At 40.5% G+C, this 16,022-nt stretch overlaps 1 protein-coding gene across 2 annotated transcripts in view; it reads right to left on the reverse strand.

Moving 5' to 3' along the window:
• Positions 1–4,352: 4,352 nt before the first annotated feature.
• Positions 4,353–16,022, reverse strand: part of PSEN1 (presenilin 1) — a 70,675-nt gene continuing 59,005 nt past the window's right edge. For both annotated transcript variants that reach the window (XM_021679769.1, XM_021679766.1), the window contains exons 10-12: positions 15,621–15,794; positions 7,291–7,409; positions 4,353–5,625 (exon numbers count right to left, since the gene is read on the reverse strand). In XM_021679769.1, the coding sequence (XP_021535444.1) occupies positions 5,470–5,625; positions 7,291–7,409; positions 15,621–15,794 (449 nt within the window). In that variant the 3' untranslated portion in view covers positions 4,353–5,469. The remainder of the gene's footprint in view (positions 5,626–7,290; positions 7,410–15,620; positions 15,795–16,022) is intronic.

The raw sequence follows: 16,022 nt of genomic DNA on the forward strand, positions 1-16,022 counted from the left end.
TGGGCAAGGACTCCCTCACCACACACATACAGAGCACACAGAAGAGTCTCCAGAGAAAATGGCTGGGCTACAGAAGACTGTGGTACTTACCTAGTGATGCTAGGAAATCCAACCTCATTATTCTTGCTTCTCAACCCTGCTTGAGGACATTCTTCATTCTCTTTAAGAACCCGAAAAATCAGAAACCTCTCCCAGCTGATGAGAACAAATCATGGTATTTCTGTGGCGGACTCTAGTGACATGGCCTACGAGATTCATAAAAGCAAATGATGTCTGTGATTCCCAAAGGAGGGAATGAACACCTTCCCTGCGGATTGATGCTCTTAGCCAGTGTAGCTCTTATATGTTCTTTCTGAAGACAATAGCCAACTTTGATTTTCCTGTACGATCTTTTTTTTTTTTTTTTTAAGATTTTATTTGGGGCACCAGGGTGGCTCAGTCGGTTAAGTGTCTGCCTTCAGCGCAGGTCATGATCCCGGGGTCCTGGGATCAAGTACAGCATCAGGCTCCTTGCTCAGCAGGGAGCAAAAAAAAAAAAAAAAAAGATTTTATTTATTTGAGAGAGAGAAAGCACGAGCAGGGGGAGGAGGGGCAGAGGGAGAGGGAGAAGCAGACTCCCCACTGAGCAGGGAGCCCAACACGGAGCTGGATCCCAAGACCCTAAGACCATGACCTGAGCCAAAGGCAGACGCTTAACTGACTGAGCCACCTAGGTGCCCGCCCACCATCTTATTTTTTTTTCACCATCTTATTTCTGATCAGTAATTCCCAATATTTTATATGCTATTCACTGTTAGAAACAAAAGGTTTTGCCGAGTTTTAGGAAACTGACAGGACTATCAATACATGTAATGTTGTTTTTCCATTGATGTGACCTACATAATTTTTTTTGGTTTTGCTTTTTTTTTTAAGTAGGCTCCACACCCAACCTGGGGCTTGAACTCACAGCCCTGAGATCCAGAGTCGCAATCTCTACCAACTGAGCCAGCCAGCTGCCCCCATAATTTTGAAAAGATAATCCTCCAGCACATAAAATATCTGCATTGTACTACAACATACACGTTCCATAAGTTCTTTTTTTGACAGCTTTTACATCAACTGATTTTTTTAGAAAAAAATATTTTCAGAAACTAAGTATTAAGAATAGTTGTTTTGAGACTTTCAAAACATGATCCGTGTTTTGCTCTGATCCATACCACTCCCACTATGAGTAACAGACACAATGCGTTTGTATTTAACTGTTTCCTGCTAAAGGTTCAACAGTTCTCAAAGTTACACATTATAATACTTCCATGTAAGAAACTCAGCACAGCTGGATTCATGCAGTCTTTATTAATTTGACAAGACAGGAAAATCTGCAATCATCTATCAAAATTATATCTTACCAAGAATTCAAAAGGTATTTAAAAAAGATGTAGTCACAGTCTGTCTGCATCATGTACAAAGCAGTGTCTGTAGAAGCAAAAGCCAGACGCCAAGCATGTAAATGATCCCGCTGAAACCTGCAGCCAGCACCTCCCCATCCCACCGTAAACAATCCTGCACTCACTACTTTCTACAGTTGATTTTGAAGCTGCCCTTTTACAAAGGAAAATTGCTTCCGGGGAAATCCTTCCTGCTCCGCACCCGGGCTGAAGTGCCAACACCAGCTCCAGGGCCCAGGGTGGACCCCGCTACTTCCTCAGGGCAATGTGGCAGCTGACCAAGGCCCCAGAAAACAGTCCGAGAAAAGGGTTCATTTCAGCACTTAGCTGGTTTTTAATACGTGCATCTGAGGTTTTTCCTATCACAGAGGACTGTTCAGAGGATGGCATCCAGATGATGATTCAGGAGGTGAGCGTGATGACAGCGTGGTTAGGAACACTGCTCAGCAACTTCACTGAGGGCCGTGAAGAGCTGAAACCACTGTTTTTAATCTCCTGTGCTTGGGGGATTTTAAAGAGAAGCAAGATCACAAGGATCACTTCGGGGCTCAAGCTCATGATGATGATATCGTTTCATCCCAGGGCAAGACCAAATGTCCAGTTTTCAAGTCCCCCCCACCCCCGCCCCGAGTCACCTTTGTGGTTCCCCCAGAGGTAAGGTTCTAGAACAGCAGGTCAGACTGTTATAGACCATCCAAAAGCAAGTAGAGAAAAAGGAGTACTTTACTGAAAGGAGTAGTTCCTGGGAGAATCAAGTCACCTTTATAACATCAAAGGGTAACCATGAAAAGGGGTTACTGACAAGTACCTGATATTTTAGAGAAGTTAAAGACGGCATCTATCAGCAAACAGGAAACTATAGCTGCATTCTGAGGATATGTCTTATTCATCTTTGCATCTTTAGACTCCAGCACCATGCCAGGAACATTGAAGATGCTGAATAAATCTCTTCATAGTGGTTTCTGGGCTAGATCGTGAATGGGTGAATAAGCAAGGCCAGGCCCTGGGGGCCAGGACCAGAGACTTGCTTGAGACGCAGGTGGAAGATCTTATGTGGGAGCTTAACTTTTGTCTCACATTCTACAAATTATGACCAAGACTACTATATAAATTTTGAGGCCAAGTAAAGACAAGCACTAAGCTTACTGCATAGACATCGGTCATGGAAGGAGAGTTTTTAAAATCAAGGGACTTTAAAAACTGGGGATCCAGGAGTTTAAAAGTGAGGGAAGACTACCTCTCTAGCTGTTGATTCTGCAGTGAAGTCAGTAAATCATTCACTTACGGTTTTCTTCCAAGTTGCTTAGAAAGCTTTGTTCTCATCAAGAAATTTAATCATTTACAGTAAAAGCTGTGATCCCTGGACCACACGCTAACCTAGTGAGAATCAAAAACAGGAAAAGCAAGCTCTTCCTCTTTGAAAAAAAGGCCCACAGATCTTCCAAATATGGTCGGTATGCCCACAGGTTAGTTTGTAGCAACCTTCTGTATTTAAACACTCTGTATTCTGTGAGCCAGTCAGGCTCAGACATCAGTGGCCACTCTTCTTCCTCCTCTTCAGTGGCCCTGCAGCCACCCCTACCCTGGGTGAGGGCACGTCTGCAGCGGACTTGGTACTGTGTTCCCTGTGACAATCTATTTTTATGGTGGAAGACTAGCATTTTGGTATTTCAGAAACAACTGAATTGACCCTAAGAAGAAAGTTCCGAGGCAAAAAGTTCTGCATCTGAAATTGGGGGTCTCAGGAAAGAAGAGGAGTTCTCTCCATGCTGAGATGTGGTTCCGTCTTGTAGAAAGTGAGTTTTATTGCAATCTTTCTACACAGGACAGTGATACAAAGGATGGTCTTGGTCACACTCACACCACATACCCTCTTCTGGGATGAACCTTTCACAAAAGATATGGTACTTCTGGGACCTTTGCACAAATAAACTACTCTAGATCAGGGCTCCCTCAGGCCTGCCTCAAGTTGCAAACACGTTCAGGTGGCTTTGTTGTAGTGGTTGATTCATGTGTCTTTCTAGAAGATAATACCCACATTGCTACATATCTAAGGAAAAAGAGAGAATCTTGGAAAGAAGGGGCTACACAAAGATAGAGATGAGCGAACCTACTACTTTAAGCCCCACTCTTCCCGTGCAGAGCACTTGTTTTTTGTTTGTCCTGCAGTTCTCAACCACCTACTGAGAGCCAGTTTTTACTTACACTCCGGTTATGACCAGCACACTACTGCTAAAGTTAGTTTATAATACTCTGTGACAGAAAACAGATATTCTAAACTCCAAGGAGAACCAGAAACCAGACCACATGATAGGCTGGAGAGAAAGCAGGCACAAGAAGAAAAGCTGGCCTTTCTGTTTAGCCACAAGGAGAGACTAAGTTTCTCACAAATGCTTGCAGTCTGATCACCATGGCTAAGGGCGGTCAGTGGTAGAAGAAGGGTTGTGCCCAGCAAAGCTTTGCTTAGAGGAGGCATGTGCCCACAGGCTGATGGCTCTGTTCATGTCCCCAGCTGAGCTGCCCTGGGCCTCAGCCCGACAGCCCAGTTCAAAGGTACACTGAAATGAAAGGTAAGGCAGAAGGGAAAGCACAAAACACCCACTGTGAGGTTCTTGAGGAATAACTTGGTTCTCCTCCTTAACATCTGCCCACGGCATGTTAGCTCATTTTGTCCCATTGGCTATTAGAGGCCCCTTCTTTCTCTTCTTGGCAGCTGGTTCTCCTCCTGACCCTAGGTCCTCCCATGCACGGCTCACGGAGTAAAATCATAGCTTTCTCCAAACTCTTACTTTGTAATGATACAACTGACTTTATAAACTACCAGCTTTTGGCTGTTGATTCAAATTCCGACCCACAGTCAGAGACAATGGATTGTAGTAAAAAAAAAAAAAAAAGAAAGAAAGAAAAAAGAAAAACCAGGACAAAAAGTGCTTCACCAGCCATTTTACTCTTATTTAATTCCACTGTCTTAGGGCACACATTGTATTTGCTACTGAAGAAATTATGACAGCGAGGCTGACAGCACTGATTCATAACACATTCTTTGCACCACACAAAGAGTAAAATTCTAGAGTAACTGGATCATCTGTTACCACAACAGAGCTGTCTCATTTGCTGTATAAGAGAATGCTTACGGGGGAGTCAGGGAGAGACGGGAAGAATGGAAGCATCCAGGGGCACGTGAACCTACAAGTATGTCTAAAAATAAAGAATTTGGTGGAAAATCCAGAATGCACCTAAGGCTGATAGGAAACCACGTGGATACAGTTCCATTCTTTCCAGAAATTACTGAATTTGGAACCTGAGGTTAAGACTTTTAGGATAAAGCAACCTCATATCAGTTCAGACTGGCCATGGGAAGAAATGGCAACCGTTGATGGTACTGAGTTTCAGTGCTTGAAAACGAGACTTTTCAAAAATCAACCTATACACCTGACTTGACTCAAGGTGAAAAAAAAAAGTCTTACCTAAAAATGGTAAGTCTGCAGCAAAAAGGTCTGAAAGTGAAAGTTGGAGCCCCTTTTCAAAAACCTTTTCATCTTGCTGCTGGTGCCCGCTCTCCTTACAGTACCTCTGGAAAAGGTTCAGAATTCAAGACAGGTTTATTAGGTTGATCTTCAACATGTAGTTTAAGATGAAGAGTCCTGTTTGGTTTAAGCCACGCCATTTAATTTCTTGGTAATGGTAGTCCTGAGAGTCTGCAGTGTTGGTAAAATCCACCTGTGACCAAGGGTTACGAGGCTGGTGGGAGCACAGCAACTTCATGGTCCGTCCCTTCTCCTCAGCCTTGTCCCTCAAATCTGGTAGTTTTTGCACCGAGGGACTCAGTCCATCACAATGACATATGTCCAAATCATTTTCTGTAGATCCCTCCTTCCAGCGCCCAATGGTACAGGTGGTCAGGAAGACTTGGAAGGAAGCTGCAAAAAGTCCAGCTGGGAATCTTGCCTTTGTTAGATGTGGACACAGGAAAATCATCTTTGTCCTCCCCAGATTTCATTATAGTCAAAGGAGAAAAATCCATGGGATTCTAATTGCAAATATGCTAAATATAAAATTGATGGAATGCTAACTGGTCCATAAAGGGCTGTACAAGATAATCTGTGGCAAAGTAGAAAACCAGCCCAAAAGTGATAGAGATCGGAAGAGCTGGCAATGCTTTCTTGAAAATGGCGAGGAGTAACAATGTAAGGCACAAACCCTGTGGAGAGGAGGGGAAAAGACACCAACTCAGACAAAAGTATGGAAGTATTTCATGTAAAAACAACCCCATCACAAGTCCTGGTCTTAATTTAGTTCACTGAATTGAATACTATCCTTTCAGGTTAAATTTTAGGACACTTTTTAAAATTAAATTTGGAAACATTTATTTTCCTTTGCAGCATAGAGTTCATAATGCACACAGTTGATACTTCACCCCCTAATTCTAGGTAAGAAATAGAACCCAAAAATAAGTAAAACTATTTTAAATAACTGACATTTCTATCTAAAATATTGAGTCGGCTACTGTGAGTTTAGTTTGGCTGGCTAAAATCCCAGAGGTGAAAAGCATCCTCTGTGTTGTATGGGGGCAAAGAGGTGCTCACAGAATAAGCCAGTAAAAGTTTATGATGCATACATAGGTTTCTCTCACTATCTGAAAGTAGAGCATTCCTATGAAGCCTTTTGTAAGCCAAAATGGCATGAAGTGAAGCGTATCGCCATTTTCTCAGAGTTCGAATTATGCCACTTCACTCTTATGAAAGACCATTAGTATGGGAATGGTTTTTTTTTTGTAAAAGCAAAAATCCTCCTTGTATTTCTTTTGGTTAGCAAAAATAGCTAAGTGAACTTTCAGAAAGTGGAAGAATACCTGTAAACACAGAGCAGTCATATAATATTGTCCTTTTACCCTAGCTATTGAGACAAGGTCTGAAAACTGAGCATCATTTCAGCTTTATCCAGAATAAGTAATTTTCTTCTTAAAAGATACCACACATCCAGAAAACTAACCTCAAAAGAAAAATGAAACACATGAAAAATTTTAACTGGTTTTATTATCATGACAAACCACAGATGTCATCATAAAATAAATGCATAAGAGGCTCTCATCTAACTTCACTCACATATACCAAAGACATAGCATCTTTAGCAAAAATACCAATAAGACATATCTTACGACTTACTTATAGTTTTGAAAGCTTCAAGGTTCATGTTGTGACACTAAAAGCAAGATCTATATGGCATCATGCATTGTGTTAGCTTTTCTTGCCTCATACTTGCTGCCCAAGGAGCACCATCTGCTGCAGGTTGTGGCATTAAAGGCAAAATCACCACCAGACTCAGGGACTATATGTAAGGATCCAAGTACCCCTTTAAGACTGATCTAACACAGCTAACTTCCTACATATCTATGCTGCCAGGCTTGAACAGCGGTTCCTAATCAGACGTGCCTATCAGAACTTTCCAGGGAACTTCTTAAAAAAACAAACAAAAAAACCCTACACACAATTAAAACTTTAAATATCTCAGGGCAGGGGCCCCTGGCTGGCTCAGTCAGAGGAGCATGCAACTCTTGATCTAAGGGTTCTGAGTTCAAACCCCACATTGGGTGTAGAGATTACTTAAATAAAACTTAAAAAAACAAAACAAAACAAAAAACAAACTCAGGGCAGGGACACAGAGTTCTAAAAGCTCCCAGGTGATTTTAATGGGTGGCCAGGTGGCAACCTATTCAGGTAAGTTTCAATTTTTTTTTTTTTTAAAGCTCTCCAGGTGACTGGCACATTCAGCCCAGCTGGGGTTAAAATGGACCACCTTAAAAGGATGACATAATCAGAGTTTTGAGATGAGGAGCTGGGACATGTTTTTATTAGTGTATACTTACAATTAATATGGCTACAAAACAGGCTATGGTTGTGTTCCAGTCTCCACTGGCTGTTGCAGAAGCTTTACCAACCAGAACACTGTAGAAAATGAAATCTCCTAATCCAAGTTTTACTCCTCCTAAAAAAAGAGAAAAATTATGAAGTTTGTCACTCTTTGAGATCAACTCAAAAATGTAACTGCCGCAAAAAAAAAAAAAAAGAAAAAAAAGCCACTGCCACATTCCATCCTGTACTGAATGAGAAAACAGTAAATGATACATAAAATTCGGCTTTAGCTAGGTTTTCCTTTTTGGTTCTCTCCAATATGAATTTCGGATTTTATGTAGCTAACTCTGGAGTCTTTAACAGTAGATGCTGTTGTTATATATAAAAAGAACAATAACTGTCCTTACTGAATGCCTTCTTTACATGTGGCACTTGCTCTCATAAATCCTCACAAGAACCCCTATGATAGGTAGAATTTACTTCATAAAATATACCCACTGTAAATGTACAGTTCAATTATTGTAAAAAATTTACAGAGTTGTCCAACCATCACCACAATCCACCACATTTCCACCACCCCAGGCCTTTTGCAACCACTGATCTGTTTTCTCTCTATATGACTCTTCTAGACATTTCAAAGAAATGGACTCATAACAGTATGTAGTCTTTGTGACTCACTTCTTTCACATAATGTATTTTTGAGGTTTATCCATGATATTACGTGTGTCTGTACGGTTTCTTTTTACTGATGAATAGTTTTCCATTGTACAGATATATTTTACCAGTTGATGGACATTTGGCTTGTTTTCAGTTTGGGGCTATTATGAATAATGGTGCTATGAACATTATGCTGTGACCAAGGGTACACATCCCTGTGTGGACACAGTTTTCATTTCCAGTGGGTACATTCCTACAAATGGAATTGCTAGGTTATATGGTAAGTTTATCTTTAGTTTTGTAAGAAACTGCCAAATTATTTTCCATACTGGCTCTACCACTCTACATGGCCACCAGCAACACAGGAGCATTCTGGTTCCTTCACATCCTTCACCAACACTTGGTACTGCTAGTCTGTTTGATTATAGCCATTCTGATTAATGATGTTGAGCAACTTTTCATGTGCTTATTATTAGCTCTTATATTTCTCCTTTGGTGAAATGTTTAGCCAAAGCATTTCCCTATTTTTTACTGGAGTTAACTTTTTTTTTTAATTTTATTTAAATGTGAACCAGAAATGTTTATTGCAGAAATTTGGTCAAAGTCCTCATCAGGTGGCCCCTGTTGAGGTTGGACTGGGGCCCTCTGTTCAGTACTGGGCATATGTAAGTTATCTTCTATTATTGAGTTGTGAGCCATTATTTTTTTAAAGATTTTATTTAGGGGCGCCTGGGTGGCTCAGTCGTTAAGCGTCTGCCTTCGGCTCAGGTCATGATCCCAGGGTCCTGGGATCGAGCCCCGCATCGGGCTTCCTGCTCCGCGGGAAGCCTGCTTCTCCCTCTCCCACTCCCCCTGCTTGTGTTCCCTCTCTCACTGTGTCTCTCTCTGTCAAATAAATAAATTAAAAAAATTAAAAAAAAATAAAAGATTTTATTTATTTATTTGAGAGTGAGTGAGAGAGCAAACGAGTGAGCGTGAGTGAGGGTGGAGGGGCAGGAGAGGAAGAGGAGAAGCAGACTCCCCACTGAGCAGGGAGCCCAATACGGGGCTCGATCCCAGGACCCTGGGGTCATGACCTGAGTCAAAGGCAGATGCTTAACCGACTGAGCCACCCAGGCGCCCCCGAGCATTCTTTACATATCCTTAACACAAGTTCTTCAACAGGATTTGAAATATGATTTGTAGATATTTTCTTAGTCTGTCTTCTCTTCCTTAATAGTATCTTTTCTAAAAAATTTTTAATTGTGGTAAAATATACAATTCGATGGCATTAAGTAAACTGACACTATTGTGCTACCATCCTCATCCTCCATTCACAGAATTCTTTACATCTTGCAAAACTGAAGCTCTGTAGCCATTAAACATAAACTGCTCCTTCTCTCCCTCCAGCCTCTGGCAACCATCATTCTGTTTTCTGTTTCTGAGTTTGACTACTCTAAGTACCTCGTATAAGTGGAATCACACAGTATTTGTTTTTGTGACTGGCTTATTTCACTTAGCATAACGTCCTCAAGTTCATCCATGTTACAGCATCTGTTAGAATTTCCTTCCTTGGGGTGCCTGGGTGGCTCAGTCAGGTGAGCGAGCATCTGCCTTTGGCTCAGGTCATGATCATCGGGGTCCTGGGATCGAGCCCCACGGTGGGCTCCAGCCCCACGGTGGGCTCCCTGCTCAGCGGGGAGTCTGCTTCTTCCTCCTCTGCCTGCCACTCCCCCGCTTGTGCTCTCTCTCTCAACAAAAAATCTTAACCAAAAATAAAAAAAGAATTTCCTCCCTTTTTAAGCCTAACAAAATTCCATTGTAGGTATACACATTTTATTTACACACTCATCCATCAATGGATGCTTGGGTTGCTTCCACCTCATGGCCACTGTGGATAATGCTATGAAATTGGGTGTACAAATATCTCTTCTCTTAATGGCATCTTTTGAAGTGCAAACGTTTTTAATTTTGGCGAAGTCCAGTCTATCAATTTTTTCTTCTATGTATCAGTGTTGTATTGAAGAACTCTGCCCAACCCAAGGTCATAAAATTTTTCTTCTGTTTTCTTCTAGAAGTTTTAGTTTTACAAACACATTTCAGTTCATGATCCATTTTGAGTTCATTTTTGATTGTGTGCATGACGGATGGACAGGGTGAAGCAGGGGTTTCCATTCATTCTTTTGCATGTGGATATCTAATTGTCCCAGCACCATTCCTGTTGAATTATTTTAGCACCCTTGGAAAAATTACTGACCATAAACGTAAGGGTTTACTTCTAGATTCGCAATTCTGTTCCACTGATTTATATGCCTGTCCTTGTGCCTGGATTGATTACAATGCCTTTAGAGTAAGTTTTGATATCAGAGAGTGTAAATCCACCAATTTTTTCTTCTCTTTCAAAATTGTTTTGGATATTCAAAGTTCTTTACATTTACATCAGCTTGCAGACAATGACAAGCTGATCCTAAAACTTGGAACAAATGCAAAGGCCCTACGTTTTCTGTTATCAAACATTTTTTCCCTTCAAATTCTTTTCAAAACAATATATAATTAAGTAAAGGCTAAACAATGGATTCAAAAGATATGTTTTAACTTTGGGTGCCATTACTAATTCACAAAGCTTTACAACTGGCTTTCACCCTTCTGTTAAGTAACTATTCCCAGGGGAAGTTTGAGCCAGCCTGGTCTTAAAGTTTTGTTGTCTGGTTTAGAGAACCACTTCCAGGAGATAGAGGTAGAGGGCCCTGAGAGGTATGGTCTGTTCCACATGTGGGTGAGAAAGAAGCAGAGTGCTGGTTAATAAGATATTACTGAGAAACCAGTATTCTTCTTGAGTTGTGGGAGCCAGAGCCAAGTCTTCCTTAATGAAAAGATAAACATATGACCCATGAAATCCGAAGCTATGAATTACAGTGTCAACCACCCTTTAACTTGCTAACCTTCCCAGACTGATGAATACTCTCTCCAGTTTCATGTGTACAGAAGAGGCCAGCTCTACTACTTAAGTACTTGTGTGATCCAGAGCAAGGTGATTAACTTTTTTTAATCCTCAAATCCCTCAGCTCTAAGATGGGGATTACAAGCTATTTCAGAGTTGTTATCAAGAGTTAAAAAATAGGGCACCTGGGTGGCTCAGTTGGTTAAGCGACTGCCTTCGGCTCAGGTCATGATCCTGGAGTCCCAGGATCCAGGCCCACATCAGGCTCCCTACTCAGCAGGGAGTCTGTTTCTCCCTCTGACCCTCCCCCCTCTCTCATGCTCGCTCTCTCTCTCAAATAAATAAAAAAAAAAGTTAAAAATTAATACAGGAAAAGTTCTTGGCACAAAGGCTAAACAAATAATAACCTTAGAAAGACTGATTTCAAATGTTAAGTGCTATAAGAAAGTAAAACTAAATTCTTCAGAAAAAAATGTTATAGAAATGAAATTTTTAAAATAATGCAGGAAAAAAAAATTTGCCTTTACCTGAAAACAAACTTGTAGCTAGAATATATAAAGAACCATTACAACCCAATAATAAAAAGAGACAAATAAAAATGGTCAAAGGATCTGAATACAATTCTCCAAAGAAAATATAAAAATGGCCAATAAGCACACACAAAAAATACTCAACATCAGCAGCCATTAGGGAAATGCAAATGAAAACCATAAGAAGATATCACTTTATACCCACTAGAATGATTATAATGAAAAAGACAGATAATAAGTGTTGGTGAGGATGTGAAAAAATTGGAGCATTCACACACTGCTGGTGGGAAGGATGGCTGCTTTGGAAAACAGTCTGGCAGTTCCTGAAAAGGTTAAACAGAGTTACCATATGACCCAGCAATTCCATTCCTGGGTATATACCCAAGAGAAATAAAAACATGTCCACACAAAAACTTGTACATGAGTACTGATAGCAACATTGTGCATAACAGCCCAAAATGAAAACAGCCTAGATGTCTGTTAATTGATGAATGGGTAATAAATGTGGGATATACATAAAATGCAATATTATTTGGCTATAAAAAGAAATGGAAGTACAGACACATACTACAACAGAGATGAACTTTGAAAGAAACCAGTACAAACCTAAGTGAAAGAAACCAGTACAAAGGACCATATATTGTAGGATTCCATTTATATGAAATGTCCAGGATAGGCAAATCTATTAAAATAGTATATTTGTTGGTGTTGGCAGGGGGACATGGGGGCTAATGAGTTTGGGGTTTCTTTTTGACGTGATGAAAATGTTCTAAAATTCACTTGTGGGGATGGTTGCACAGTTCTGCGAATATAATAAAAATCATTGCATTACATACTTTAAATGGGGGGATGGGAGGGATTGGAGAGCTGGACAGCTAAGGAGTGTGGGTTCTTTTCGAGGTAATGATACTATTCTAAAGTTAACTGTGGTGATGGCTGAACAATTCTGGGAATATACTAAAAAGCTATCAAAAAGTAAACAAAAGGGGCGCCTGGGTGGCTCAGTCGTTCAGCGTCTGCCTTCAGCTCGGGTTGTGATCCCAGGCTCCTGGGATCGAGCCTTGCATCAGACTCCCTGCTCAGGGAGGAACCTGCTTCTCCCTCTCCCACTCCCCCTGTTTGTGATGCCTCTCTCGCTGTCTCTGTCAAATATATAAATAAAATCTTAAAAAAAAAAAGTAAACAAAAATGGGGCGCCTGGGTGGCTTCGTCAGTTGAGCGTCTGCCTTCAGCTCAGGTCATGATCTCAGGGTCTTGGGACAGAGTCCCACATCGGGCTCTCTGCATGCGGGGAGCCTGCTTCTCCCTCTCCCTGCCATTCTCCCTGCTTGTGCACTCTGTCAAATAAATGGGTAAAATCTTAAAAAAAAAAAAAAAAAAAGTAAACAAAAATAATGTATTAAATCAAGCTTAAAATCATGGCCTCACTTTTTCATTTAAAGGCTTATGTTTAGGGGTGCCTGGCTGGCTCAGTTGGAAGAGTGTGCAACTCTTGATCTCGGGGTCATGAGTTCAAGTCCCACACTGGGTGTAGAGATTACTTAAATAAATATTTAAAAATTTAAAAATAGGCTTATGCTTAATAGCAAATGCTATAGTTATACTTCACAGAATTCATTTTAATGGAGAGAAAAGTGTAGATATATTTATTAGCAAAATTAGAGTAAGGAAACAAGTAACCATCAAATTTTCTCTTCAGGCATTTACTGAAATGTCAAGTTTTATTCACCTATAATCAGAAGAAACTGAATCAGAATAAAAACCTAAGAAATATCATATTGCTAAGGAATTTTTCTTTAAATAGCTCCTTTTGATTTATTCAATCAAAATGTGCCATAGCCAAATAACTAAAACCACAGCAATGGAAATTGCTTAAGTTAGTCAAAATGAATGAACAGTATTCTACTGGCAAGTGTTAATGCTCAGATTGGCTGCTAGATATTTTACTGCTATTTGCTAATGGTAGTCTAGGCCTTCTATCGTATTGTTTTGTTTTTACCAACTCTGAAAAATAATTTCAAGTAATATGTTGTTCCTTTAATATTAAAAGGAGCATTTGCTTGCCTACCAAACATAAAACATGGTAAAGACAATAAATGATGGTGAATATTTACTTTAATTGTAAGATTGAACAACTTCTAGCAGTGTAATATATGCCTAGCTTAACATAACAAAAAAATATTTCCTATTATCATTTTTATAAATGTAAACATATTAAAAACTGCCTAAGGGGTACCTGACTCAGTTGGTGGAGCATGTGACTCTTGATCTTGGGACTGTGAGTTCGAGCCCCACACTGGGTGTAGAGCATACTTTAATAATAATAATAATAATAATAATAATAATAATAATAATAATAATGCAATCCAAGATGGTTATGTCACTGGATGCTAAGATGATGAAAGAATGTCAATTATTAGTTTATATTGGTCCCAGAAAAAGAAATTATTATTCTGACATTAGGAGGGGCAATACCTGGGTTTTCCTTCAAAAACAAAACAACAACAACACACACACACAAACATAGAGATACTCAAGAGCACATGAGATGATCAGGAGTGAAGTAAGTCAAGCAGAAAAAGACAATTATCATATGGTTTCACTCATATGTGGAACATAAGCAATAGCATGGAGGACCATAGGGGAAGGGAGGGAAATCTGAAGGGGGAGAAATCAGAGAGGGAGACAAACCCTGAGAGACTATGGACCCTGGGAAACAATCTGAGTTTCAGAGGGGAGGGGGGTGGGGGGAGGGGGTAACAGGGTGATGGGTATTGAGGAGGGCATGTGCTGTGATGAGCACTGGGTGTTATACATAACTGATGAATTGTTGAACACTGCATCAAAAACTACAGATGTACTATACAGTGGCTAACTGAACATAATTAAAAAAAAAAGGAGAGAGCACTCAATCACAAAGGCAGTCAAGAAATAGTCATGCTGCCGCTATGCTCAACAGCTATATTACTTCTTTCTTTTGGCTGCAGGCACCCTTGAGAAAAGAGAGGAACAGAAGAGGCAACCTAATTACGGTGGTAACTTTGCAGGCAGAGAATGTATCAGCAAAGACAAGCTCAAGCCCGGCTGTCAGATGAGGCAACTATGTCTAGTTTCCCTGGAGTGTGAAAGTCACAGGCTGTGGCTGGCTCTAACATCTGGAAAACTCAGCCAAGCACCAAAGTCAAGGATATGCCCAGGTTCTGACCCAGTTAAAAGAGTAAGGCTGAGCTGTAAGAAGTGTTCTGCTCAAGCTGAAGGATAATGTCAAGATCATAATAATTAGTAATCAGTAAATAAAGAAGCTAAGAAATCTAGGTGTTTGTTTCTTTAAAACTACTTAATATTTTCAATATAATGTCTTATTCCAGGGCTTCACTTTTGTGAGGAAAAAAAACAAAACACCAAAAATAATTTAGTTGGAAAATGTGTTAATCTCTTAACAAATCACACCTTTAAGACTAACTGAAGAGATCACTGAGCCCTAACCAAGGGGCTCTACTGGCTGATAATGTTCCCAAGAAGCCCCAAGTGCTAACCGAAATCTAAATGCCAACATATCTTAGACATTGAATAAACGCTTGCATTTCTCCCCATAACCTAAATCCCTCTGATTTTCTTTAAAATTCATAAAATACAGTGCTTGCCAGCAAAGGGAATAATATGTAAAAGGCTGAAACATTCAAATCCACAGGTCTCTGCACAGCAAAGAGGAAATACATTAAAGAAATTTTTGTACACAAATACTGCAGTCATGAAGTCTTACTGCAATAATAATTCTGAAAAATATCTTTTACCTTATAAAACAAATGCCAAAATTCAGGCTATAAAGGGCCATTTCCAAAAATGTGAGGGGCAGAATCTGGCCCATTAACAAACTGAACTATGAGAAAAGCAACAACTATTAGTAGGTCCCACTAAAAGCTACACTCTGTTATTCAGAATTAGACCGTAACACTCTCCATTCATTTTTTTTTTTTTAAAGATTTTATTTATTTATTTGAGAGAGAGAGAGCATGAGAGGGGGGAGGGTCGGGAGGGTCAGAGGGAGAAGCAGACTCCCTGCCGAGCAGGGAGCCCGATGCGGGACTCGATCCCGGGACTCCAGGATCATGACCTGAGCCGAAGGCAGTCGCTTAACCAACTGAGCCACCCAGGCGCCCCATTTTATTTTTGAAGAGTTTGGTAATGCAGCACATAAAGGAACCTATGACTGCTGAACACAGAGAAATGCACGTACTTTCTTCTGGATCCTCACTGGCAAGGACGTTGCTGGAAAGTTCCTGCACAGCAGCTCGTGTCTCAGTCGTAGAATGATGAGGCCCTAGTCGACTGTCCCTCTGGGCTTCCCACTCTTCACTGAAGCCACCATCATCGCTCTCTGTCACAGGGTCTTGGGTCTCACTTTCGGTGCCTTCAAGAGAAAGTGGAAATTACAATTTCTTAATACCTTTAAGAAAACTACATGGAAACGGTAACTACCCAACTGTCACGTAACTAAGTTAGTTGGCTCTTAAACCACAAATAAGCTGTAAAAATGCCTGAAGTTTAGCTTGACTAATAACTATTTCCCTCCTTGTTTCCTGAGGGCAGAGTCCTGATTTGTTTGGGCTGCCACCTCTCATGCATGTGACACTGGCGG

The sequence above is a fragment of the Neomonachus schauinslandi genome, chromosome 9 (assembly GCF_002201575.2).
Source record: "Neomonachus schauinslandi chromosome 9, ASM220157v2, whole genome shotgun sequence".
NCBI lineage: Eukaryota > Metazoa > Chordata > Mammalia > Carnivora > Phocidae > Neomonachus > Neomonachus schauinslandi.